The 11,115-nt window shown below is 49.3% G+C and overlaps 1 protein-coding gene across 2 annotated transcripts; it reads right to left on the bottom strand.

Moving 5' to 3' along the window:
* Positions 1-3,801: 3,801 nt before the first annotated feature.
* Positions 3,802-10,808, bottom strand: Fcrlb (Fc receptor like B). 2 transcript variants are annotated; one of them, XM_085687714.2, is made up of 7 exons: positions 10,346-10,808; positions 9,667-9,738; positions 9,391-9,411; positions 8,799-9,053; positions 5,658-5,924; positions 4,858-5,136; positions 3,802-4,692 (listed from the first exon to the last, which is right to left on the bottom strand). In XM_085687714.2, the coding sequence occupies exons 2-7, from the start codon at positions 9,695-9,697 to the stop codon at positions 4,262-4,264; spliced, it is 1,284 nt and encodes a 427-aa protein (XP_085543840.1). In that variant the 5' UTR covers positions 9,698-9,738; positions 10,346-10,808; the 3' UTR covers positions 3,802-4,261. The 2 variants fall into 2 exon arrangements, with proteins under 2 accessions (XP_085543840.1, XP_048308627.2); XM_048452670.3 differs by lacking the exon at positions 10,346-10,808 and having other exon boundaries at positions 9,667-10,304.
* Positions 10,809-11,115: the final 307 nt, after the last annotated feature.

Below are 11,115 nucleotides of genomic sequence, written 5' to 3'. Positions count from 1 at the left end.
GTGGGCTAATTCCCAACAAGCTTTTTCTATCTTACATAGCTTACTTCAGCTTCCTTGATCCTAAATCAGATTCATTCCCCACTACACCCCCTGACTTCAAGGGCCATATTTCAGACTTGTGTGGCTGACCCCCATGAACTCTTTCATTAGGCTTGAGGAGCAGACAACCAATTTCCCATCCTTCCTCGATGTGAGGAATAACTGTGGCAAAAACAAAAAACAAGCATACAAAACCCAAACAAAACACTTGACAAGTCCTCTTTTCTCCCATACCCCACCCCTGCCCTGTGTCCTCATGGGTTCAAACCATTTCCTTTGTAGATGCTGAAATGATGAGCTAGCATCAGTGAAATATCACTGTTTACATCCTGTCACAAGTGCAGTTGCTTAATTGTAAAAACTAAAAATAAAATTTTGCTTGCATATTTTATTTGTCTCCGACTCGGCCATCTGAAGAGCAGTTGCCAATTGTAGGTACCACATTTTCAATCAAATGCAGGTTAACTGGGGTGCTCTGGACAGACAGGATGGAGAAGAGTCAGAAAGAGTTGAAACTCTGAAAAACAGTTGGGGGGGGGAAGGAAACCTTTCTTGAAGGAGAGCTAGTCATGAGCCTAAGCACGGTTACGTGAGGGGTTCCTCTGAAACTGTCTTTTTGCTTCCCCTTCCCTTTGAGCCTTTCTGAAGCACAGGGGCCCATTCATTCTCTTAACTGACTCTACGTTATCACTTTAACCTATTCTCTCTTTGGGTCATTTCTCCTTCCAAGTTTGTTTCAAATTCCAGAAACAGAAAAGGTCTGTAGGCAAATTCCCTATGACATAGGTAATAAGCAGGCTTGGTGGTGGAGCCCTGTAATCCCAGCACTGAGGAGGCAGGGGCAGAAGGGTGAGGGAGTTATCTCTCCAGAAAGTGATTTCAGGAATACCATCCCCTTCGGGGCTGCTGAGTACTCAAGGGTCACTAGCTTAGCACCTCTGATAATTAAAAAAATCATTTTATCTGTCTGCTCCTTTAGGTTACTATGATTGCCCTTGTTTTCAGAATTAAGAAACTCGGAAGCTGTGTAGCCTCCCGTATAGGATGAGGCAAAAGTCTACCCAAAGGGTGAGCACATAAAAGATGGCAATGTATTGGGAAAATGACAAAGGGTCAGTGTGGCCAAGAGTAGGTCAAAAGCCGAGAGCTTGTACCTCAACCGAGAGGATCACGTCCAAGCTCTTACAAAAAAGATGCGCATGTCATATATGGTGAGGATTAATAGATTTCTATAAAGATGAGAAACGCTGAGGATGGGCAGACACACGAAGTAAGGCTGAGATGATCACAGAATCCTTTTTGTCATCAAATAGAGCACGTTTGGGTTCCACACCTTCTGCTATCTGGTATGGGAAGCGGCAGGTTCAGAGTCTGAGGCCTGAACTTAAGATGCAGAAGGAATCAGACAACCAGAGAGAAAGCAGCTCCCTCCACAGGTATCAGCAGCAACCTGCCACCTCCACACTTGGGGAATGGGCTCCAGAATGTCCTCTGGCCAGCCGGGGATAGCTGCTGACTTCTGTTTCCCAGAATGCCCTCTGGCCAGCCGGGGACAGCCGCCTTCTGTTTCCCAGAATGCCCTCTGGCCAGCCGGGGACAGCCGCCTTCTGTTTCCCAGAATGCCCTCTGGCCAGCCGGGGACAGCCGCCTTCTGTTTCCCAGAATGCCCTCTGGCCAGCCGGGGACAGCCGCCTTCTGTTTCCCAGAATGCCCTCTGGCCAGCCGGGGACAGCCGCCTTCTGTTTCCCAGAATGCCCTCTGGCCAGCCGGGGACAGCCGCCTTCTGTTTCCCAGAATGCCCTCTGGCCAGCCGGGGACAGCCGCCTTCTGTTTCCCAGAATGCCCTCTGGCCAGCCGGGGATAGCAGCCGCCTTCTGTTTCCCAGAATGCCCTCTGGCCAGCCGGGGATAGCAGCTGCCTTCTGTTTCCCAGAATGCCCTCTGGCCAGCCGGGGATAGCAGCTGCCTTCTGTTTCCCAGAATGCCCTCTGGCCAGCCGGGGATAGCAGCTGCCTTCTGTTTCCCAGAATGCCCTCTGGCCAGCCGGGGACAGCCGCCTTCTGTTTCCCAGAATGCCCTCTGGCCAGCCGGGGACAGCCGCCTTCTGTTTCCCAGAATGCCCTCTGGCCAGCCGGGGACAGCCGCCTTCTGTTTCCCAGAATGCCCTCTGGCCAGCCGGGGACAGCCGACTTCTGGCCAGCCGGGGACAGCCGACTTCTGTTTCCCAGAATGCCCTCTGGCCAGCCGGGGACAGCCGACTTCTGTTTCCCAGAATGCCCTCTGGCCAGCCGGGGACAGCCGACTTCTGTTTCCCAGAATGCCCTCTGGCCAGCCGGGGACAGCCGACTTCTGTTTCCCAGAATGCCCTCTGGCCAGCCGGGGATAGCCGACTTCTGTTTCCCAGAATGCCCTCTGGCCAGCCTGAGTGCTAAAACCGAAACAAAGGCAGGATGCAGCTGCTGCATCATTTCCTTGGTGCAGGCTCTCCTGAGAGGTCCTAGCAGACACCAGAGGGGGTGGTCTTAGGCCTTCCCTCCCGTGTGAGAGTGTGGGGAAAGGACTCAAAGGTTCTGAACAGGGCATAGTTTCCTCTTCCTCACAGGGTAAGACAGGCTGTGAGCGATTTTAATTTTTGTCCAAAAGTTCTCCTTCCTCCTTACTGTCCCCTCCACCACTAGCTCCAAATGGAGGCAGATGGCAGGACGGGAAAATGAATGTCGAGGCTGCCAGCAAAGATTACTGAGGGAGCAGCGGGCACACTGGCGTTTGATCAACTCATTTCATTTTGTTGTTATAGTGGTTTTTTTCCTTTCTTTTCTCTTTTCTTTTTCTTTTCTTCTTCTTCTTCTTCTTCTTGTTTTGTTTTTGAGAGAGGGTCTTACTATGTAACTCTGGCCTGAAACTCACTATGTAGACCAGGCTCGTCTTGAACTCACAGTTTTGCCTACTTCTGCCTCTCTGAGATTTAAGGCATGCACTTCCACACTCAGAAGATTAAAAATTATTATTATTATTACTATTACTTCTATTATTGAATGGCCTGAGATATTTTGATTACTAAGCCTCTTGGCACTGACGGTAGCTGCTTCATGTCTAAATCTGGATAGCAAACACCTTGGGGGAACAAGATCAGTAGAGAGAAGGAGCCTGGGCATGGGAAAGGCTGCCCTAGAGAAGCCTGCATTAGAAAGTTGGGACATTTGTAGCTCAGGTATCCAACCCAGGGATTTGAACATCCCTTCTCAGAATTAGGCAAGTGTCCTTTGACATCCACAATGGAACCACCGTGAATACTCTTGTGCAAGTACACACACACACACACACACACACACACACAGAGAGAGAGAGAGAGAGAGAGAGAGAGAGAGAGAGAGAGAGAGAGAGAAATAGTAATCAATAAGAACATGTCAGCGTGTCCGTTGTGGTTAATAGCTCAGAAGGAAATGAGAACCTGCATACAGCTGATCGTCTTCGGAGCAGAATGAAGAATGGGAGGGTAGAGTTATATCGGTTCTCAGCCTTTGCCGTGAAGCTTAAGCGAGGAGGTGTGATCCTGAAATGGAGTCAGGTTAGTTCTGGTGCCTGCCACTCAGCTGCTCCAGAGTGACTCTGTCTGGTTACATGGGGACAAGGGGTGCCTCTGGGTGAGTCTGGCACAGAATCTCTGACCTTTATAGCAAGAAATGAGAAGCTCACACTAAAATCTCTCCCTAAGTTGAAACCATAGTCAGGATTTTGAAGATATTAAACTCAGTAGTTAATAGAATTTTGAAAGTCGTTTTAATATTAGAGAATAAATTCATTATGAATGATTACAACTTGACCCTAAAATTTAATTCTAAAGCACTCACTAACTTCAGTGAATTCAATTACAAACAAAACAAAGCACCCACATACTCTGGAATGAGAGCTTAATTTCTGTGAGGTCTAAATTCACTTCCAAGAGAGTGTAAACTGACAAACAGGAAGCAGCAGCAGTCTACGTCTCTGCTGGATTATGGAAGAAAGGACACACCAGAGAGCGTGCTTCTGTTTACAAACTACTGTGCAAGCTTGCAAACGCTTACAAGCTGTCTAGCAAGGTGGAAGTCCACAGCACCACACTTCAGGGGCGTTTCTTTAAAAACCACAGCAGCACAAGGAGACACTAACAGATGTGCCTCAGGTTTGTCAATGAGCTGAAGAAGGAAAGATCCAAGAGGAACCATCCTGGAGAGCAGACACTAGCTGCCCACCCCACCCTCCACGACAGTGGTCTCTGGGGTTCCGGGGCTCACAGAAACGTGAGAATTGGGTGTCTTGGGGGTCTCTGTAAGATCGTGGAGGGCCTGTGGGTCCTTTAATCCCAAAACCACGCGGCTCAGAAGGCCTTTGAGTAGCTGCATCTCGCGAAGCAGGCGGTCCACCTTGGGCTGCAGAGCTTCGCGGGACTGTTCCACCGACGTGGACAGAGGCGCGCAAACATGTGGCCCGGCAGTGGGGACGTGGCCAGCAGCCAACTGCAACCCCGCAAAGGTGCTGTTCGGGTCGGAAGTGACTGAGGGGACAGATCTGGACACCGGGGTCTTCCGGAAGGAAAGCGGCTTATCCCCGGGCGCCAAGGCTGCAGCCTGTGGGACCGGAGCAGTGGTGGACGCCAGATCTAGGGCAGCGCCTGCAAGGCAACAAGCCTGGTCACCCGTGACTGAAATCGTTGCCCCTGATGTGGTGGGGGTAGGGGTGGGGGTGTGTGGAGGACTGAGATGGGAAGGTGGGAATATTGCAGGAGGACCACGGGGTTCAGGAGGCAAGGCACCGGCAGTGCTTAGCTGTCACTCACCCCTCCCGGGGAGCTGCAGCCAGGGGCTGCGTTTCCGGACACTTCGTGTAGTGGTGGCGGCCTCGCACCAGTACGATTCGAGCTCCTCGACCTCGGGCTCAGGAACCGTGTACTCGGCGCCCCAGTCGAAGCGGCGGACTGGCCGGCTGTACTTGTAGAAGGCAAACTGCAGTGGCGTGTCCCGTTTCTGCGGGTGCAGGCGCGTCTCGCAGCGCAACACCACGTGACCGCGCGCCTCCTGCGGGCTCAGAGTCCTGAGCACGGGTGTCTGGAACAGTTCTGCGGGGAGGGCGGCCCGGAGACCACGATGCTCATTGAGTTCGTGCAAGGAGTGGTACCCAACCAGGACCAACCTGTCCACCGTCCCGGATCCCACTCTTTGCCTTCTCCAAGAGGTCTCCTCGCCGACCCAGACAACAAGAAGGGATGGGAGAAAGAGAAGGGACAGAGAGACTGAGGCCACAGGGGTGGGCGGGTGGAGGTGATGAGGACAATTTGAACGTAGGCGGGATGCTGATAGATGCTACAAGTTACATCCTAGCTGGTAATCAGTTGGCATTCTCTATATTTAAATGGGACAGCTGCGGTCCCTCTTCGTAGTAATATAGTACGTCCTCAGACAAATAAGAACTCATCACTCCTAAGTGGGTTCCATAGCTAGAAAAAGAAACCTGGATGTGTGTCATAGGGAAAGGACACCTGCCAAAAGGACACCTGCCTACACAACAGGTTGCAAAGGGCAGCCTCCCTTTTTTACCCCGCTTCTAGCCCCAGAATTTCCCAGTGGTCGTCTCTCCTACCTAGCACAGTGACAGCCACCTTGGAGGAGAACATGGGCGCACTCTCCACTGGGATGCGCATGGTGCCGGAGCACTGGTAGTGACCGCTGTCACTAGCTCGTGCCTGTAACACTGTGTAGTTGGTACTAGAATGGAAGTATCTCACGGCCTGGCCATCGTGGTAGTAGTGAAGTTTGTAGACGACTTTGTCGTACCAGCCACGGCAGCGCATCACCAGGGGCTCTCCCTCGAACACAGGAGCATACGGCACTTGCAGAATTAGCCAGTCTGCAACAGACCCCACAGACACCGCTTACTCATCAGAAAAACCAGCCCTGCAGGGTGTGGTGGAACATGCCTTTAGTCCCGGCACTCAACCAGGCAGAGGCAGGAGGATCTCTGTGAGTTCGATACCTGCTGGTCTTACAAAGTTCCAGGTTAACCAGTGCTGTTACACAGCTGACCTCCAACCAAAACAAGAAAACCCAGCTCTGTAGGTCTCCTATTCTCAGCTTCCCTTAACCATTTCCCAGCTTCCCTGCTCCTACATCCCCCCATCCCCATCCTGTTTGCATTCCCAAACCCCTTTCCTGTTTTCTGGCCTGGTGACTAGCACCTGGAATCCCCACGGTGCCAAGCTGAACAGGGGGAAGGAAAATGGTACCAGGGAAGCGTAGCTACCTCAGATTTGGTTCCGGCCTCAGAGAGCCTCCTTTTACAATCAAGCTTAGACCCTACAGAATGGCTTCAAGGCCTTCCTGACCGAGACCCTGATAGCCTCTCCTGTGCCTGGTTTCTCTTTTATCCACCTCATGGTTTCATTCAACATGAGCTAGGCCTAGCCACACTGAACTGCTCAGAAAGTTGGCTCTGTACAGAGCCCAGGGCTCTTGTAAGCTGTTGCATAAATTCAAAAGACCCTGCTTCTCAGCTTAAATTGGAGCCTCTTTGACCTGCATGCCTGTGTGTAGGCCTTATCTCCCAAAGAAAAGGTCTCTAAGAACAGCCTTAGGTATCTCCTACAGCGCCTTGTATGTACCCAGTCCTCATCGTTACCACCACCTCCAGCGCCTCTACCACCACCACCTCCACCACCATCAGCACTTACTAACCTTAGCATATCCTAAATGCCATTTTAGGTATTATACATTTTAAAATTATTTATTTATTCTTTCATTCATTTGTTTGGAATTACGTGTGTATGCCTCTGTCTGTGTGGGTATGTGCTCGTGAGTGCAGATGGCAGAGGAGGCCAGAGGAGGGAGTCATATCCGCTGGATCTTAAGTTACGGGTGGTTAAGGCCTAGTGCGGGTGCTGGGCACCCAACTCCAGTTCTCTGCAAGAGTATTATGTATACTTAACCACTGGGCCATCTCTCCAGGCCCTGCTTCAGGTATTATACACTGAAAAAGAATCCTGCAGGCCAGCTATACCTGTAATTCGAGCACTTGGAAAGCTGAAGCAGGATTAGAAGCCAAGGCATGCCTGGGCTTCAGATGGAAATCCTGTCCCCAAAATCTTTGCAAGGCACAGTCACAATTTCTGTACCATTCTCAGTCTGTCAGTTATGGCCACCGTCTGTGAGCATTCTGGCTTCCATATGACAGGAAAGCTCTAGAAGTGTTAAATGATAACTTGAACATTAATCAGTGTTCTTTAGATGCTTAATAAAAATTGCTACCTGCGAAAGTAAGATCATCTATCTTCTATACGAAGCAACTAATCATGTATCTTAATGAGTACGTTTCTATTACTTTTCCTATCCTGGTTTTTGGTTTGATGGGCTTATTTGTTTGTTTTAACACAGGATATTATTCACTAAGTAACCATGGCTGGGTTGCGGATTTCTAGTCATTCTTCTGCTTCTGCTTTTTCAGAGTTAATTTCTCATTCGATTGCTGGGTGCTCATGTATACATGCCAACAGCCCAAGTTTTATTTTGTTCAATTCCTCTACCTGCCTTTCTTCTTTTCCTTCTCCTTCCTTCTTTTCCCCTGCCCCATCTCTTTTTCTCTCTCATATTCCATTCTTTATAAGAAGACTTTTGAGGTAGAGTATTACTATACTGCCTAGGCTGGTCTCAAACTTGTGGCAATTCTCCTGCCTCAGCTTCCTGAATTTGAGATTACAGGTATGTATTACTCTACCTGGCTACCCTTGTTTTTTTAAACATCACAAATAAGCCAAGACTACTCAGAGAAATCCCCTCTCAAAACAAGCAAACATCACAAATAATTAGCTTTCATTGTGGTATTGTTTTTCAAACAAAAAGTATTTTTAATTATTTTTCTCCCTTCATCTGCATTTCCCCCTTTTCCTTGTGGCCTACCATTTCCAATAGTCTTGTTCACTAGGGATACTTACATGTTGCGCTGACTTTTAGGCACTCTTGTTCTCCGCTCTTGGTCTCCTACCTAATATGAAATATACCCCATTCTCACATCCTCTTATTTACATACACACAAACATTAAAAGTTAAAATCCTGGCTGGACATGGTGGCGCACACCCTTAACCCCAGCATTTAGGAAGAAGAGGCAGGCAGAACTCAGTGAGTTCCAAGCCAGCAGGTAGGTCAGTGAGAACCTACCTCAAGAAAAAGCAAAACAAACAAGCAAAAAGGACTGTGGTTGGGTATGGTGGTGCATGCCGTAATCCCAGTGCTTAAGAGACAGACACAAAGGAATTCTTGTAAATTCAAAGCCAACGTGGTCTACAGAGTGAACTCCAGGCCAGCCAGGGATGCTATTAATATCAATAGAGAGGTAGAAAGAGATAGAAATAAAGAGAGAGAGAGAGAGAGAGAGAGAGAGAGAGAGAGAGAGAGAGAGAGAGAGAAGAGGGGGAGGAAGAAAAAAGAAAGAAAAGAAAGTTAAGATTCCAAAAGTACAATGAGAGGGCAATTTTTAATTTTCTGAAACTGGGTCACCTCACTTAATATATTAATAATGTTTATTTGCTTCCTGCTCCATCAGGAAGACAAGGGGTCCTTTGGGGCCAGAAAAATTTTACTGCAGCTCTCTGCCTACTCCAAAGACTTAAAGTGGCACTGTGTGACCTTTATCTTGTCCTTTGAGCATAGCCTGGTGTCTGCCCAGCCAGGAGGGTCAATATCACTAGAAACAACACTGTTGTCTCCTCTTTCCGTGTTTGGATCACTCACCGTTAGACACAGAGAGGTGGATGGGGTCACTGACGGGAGCTCCCCGTGTTTGACATCGATACACCCCTGGTGTCTGCACCTCAATGCTCTTCTTGTGGGAAGGCAGGAGGACATGGCCCAAATACCAGAGAGTGCTAATGGGCCGGAGCTCGAGCAGAAGAGGGTGGTATCCGTCACAGCGCAGAGTTACTCTCTCGCCCTTGAAGATTGTAGTCCAAGGTGGGTGTAGAGACAATATGGGCTTCTCCAGAGTAGCTGGGGGTGTGGGGCATGGGGTATGGGGAGGAAAAAAAGGAAGGTGAGGTGCCTACCCAAAACTGAAGTCTGAGGTTGGAATTTCTTAGAAAACATCCATTTCTGGGACACAGTCCACATATGAACCCACCCTGGGGAGAAGGGAGACCACAGTCATGGGACTCCAAACAAGGATTCTATTAATCGGAGCCCGTTCTGGCTGTCTATGCACAAGAAGACTTAGTCACCAAGATTGAGCAAGAGTGGGGGGGAAGCACCATCTCAGGACAGCCGGGAACTGGGGCGTTTGCCCTACTGGAATTTATCAAAACTTGGATGAGAGATGTAGACGACTCACCAGCCTGCCCACTGCTTGGAACTGCAAAAGCAAGAAAGAAGGAAGAAGGTGAAGAATATTCTCTACGATAGGACAGACTCTTGATCCCAGGAAAGACTGAACTGTCTCAAATCACCTAGCTTTGAGAGAGCTACCTCAGTTTCATCCTTCCAAAGCAGATGCTGAGCCATCTGAAATCTGAGATCTACATCACCAGCTTTCTTATCCCACACACCCTGCCCTGCCTTATCCTCCTCCCCAAATCCTACTGATGGCACCGCAGCATCACCAACTCACCTAGGAGCAGGAGGGCTGCAAGGGTCCACATGATGAGTCTGCCTACAGCAGCTGTAGAAGATTGAGGATACGCTGGCACAGAAGAGGGACAGAGAGGGGGAAATGGCGGCTATGAGCTGATACTGAGACCTAGGAGACCCTGTTGCTTCTTCTGTCCATTCCTACTTCTTGAAAATGGTGCAATAGAGAAAGCAGGACATCACCTGAATGTGCCACTCACTTATCCCCAGCATCAGGCACTGTCCCAGCTGCTGCCTTGGTACCCATGTCCCAGCTCAGTGCAGCCTGGACTTCTACAGGGAGGGCCTATAGAGCAAGGTGTGCCTTCTCTAGCACACAAGAACCCCATAGATCCCCAGGCCCCAACAGGTGTCTTTGATATCTCTTTCTCACTCTCGTCCTTTCCCCCACCAACCAGTCCTGTTGATGTCCACAAAGCCCATCTTGTTTCTGCCTAATTCCTGAGAGGTCAATGCTGAGTTCCCGGAAGCAGAGCTCACATCCTCCCACAAAATGAGTAAACAGAAAGGAATGATTCAACCCTCCTGCCATGCCCCTGCTGATCTGTTGTTCCCCAGTCAAAACTAGAAGTGTAATGTATTTTCTCCTCCTTCTTTCCTAGAATCCGAAACCCTCAGAAATTAGAAAAGCCTTCCCTTCCGGTCCACAATGATCTCACCTTATTGCACCTCCACTCCCTTGTGCCTTTCTTCTTTCCTTCCCCCAGTCCCTAAGACCCTTCCCCAGCCACGTCTTAGTCCTCAGGGCTTGTAGCCTGGAAGAAGAGTCACTACCTCAGCCCCTCAAAGGCATCTCAGATCAGACCTCTGTGCTCTGGTTCTCCTGCACTCTGAGCCACGTGACCACACCTGAGCAAGGAGGAGCCTGAATTTTCATGTAAATATTTAATGAAGTTTCCAACCCGATAGCATGTCTCCCTGAGCTCTATCTTGCCCACACTTGCTGCTGTTTAGAACCAGGATACCTGCTTTGCTTGGAACTCTAGCAGGAAGGAGATCAGTGATCAGATCCCCAAGATCGCATCCCCCAATTTTGCTAATGCACCAAGTATTCCTCTGAGAATTCCCTGATATTTTAGGTGCAACATGCTTTCCCCTGTTAAAATGCAAATGTCTCTGAGGAAAATATGGCCAATTGTTTAAAGTATGCTGATGCTTTTGGATCTTGCTTTGGGAGCAGGATTTGATGGCGAGGCAGAGGTGGGGGGGCAGCAGATAAGTAGGTCTGAAAAGTAGGAAAGTATCCAATAAGGTGAGCAGAGTTGGAGACAGAGAGAGCTGGATACAGAGAGCAGAGATGAATGCTCCCTTTAGGCAATGCTCTCATGCTTACTGAACCCTGCCTGCTTCCTCATCTTGCCTCCTCCTTTGGGATCAGTGTGGAACTCTGTCGTGGTATATTAAGTAGGCAAAGATGTGTTACTTTTGT

Source organism: Myodes glareolus, chromosome 5, assembly GCF_982192425.1.
Source record: "Myodes glareolus chromosome 5, mMyoGla1.1, whole genome shotgun sequence".
Taxonomy (NCBI): domain Eukaryota; kingdom Metazoa; phylum Chordata; class Mammalia; order Rodentia; family Cricetidae; genus Myodes; species Myodes glareolus.
This window is presented reverse-complemented; position numbering and strand designations above follow the sequence as displayed.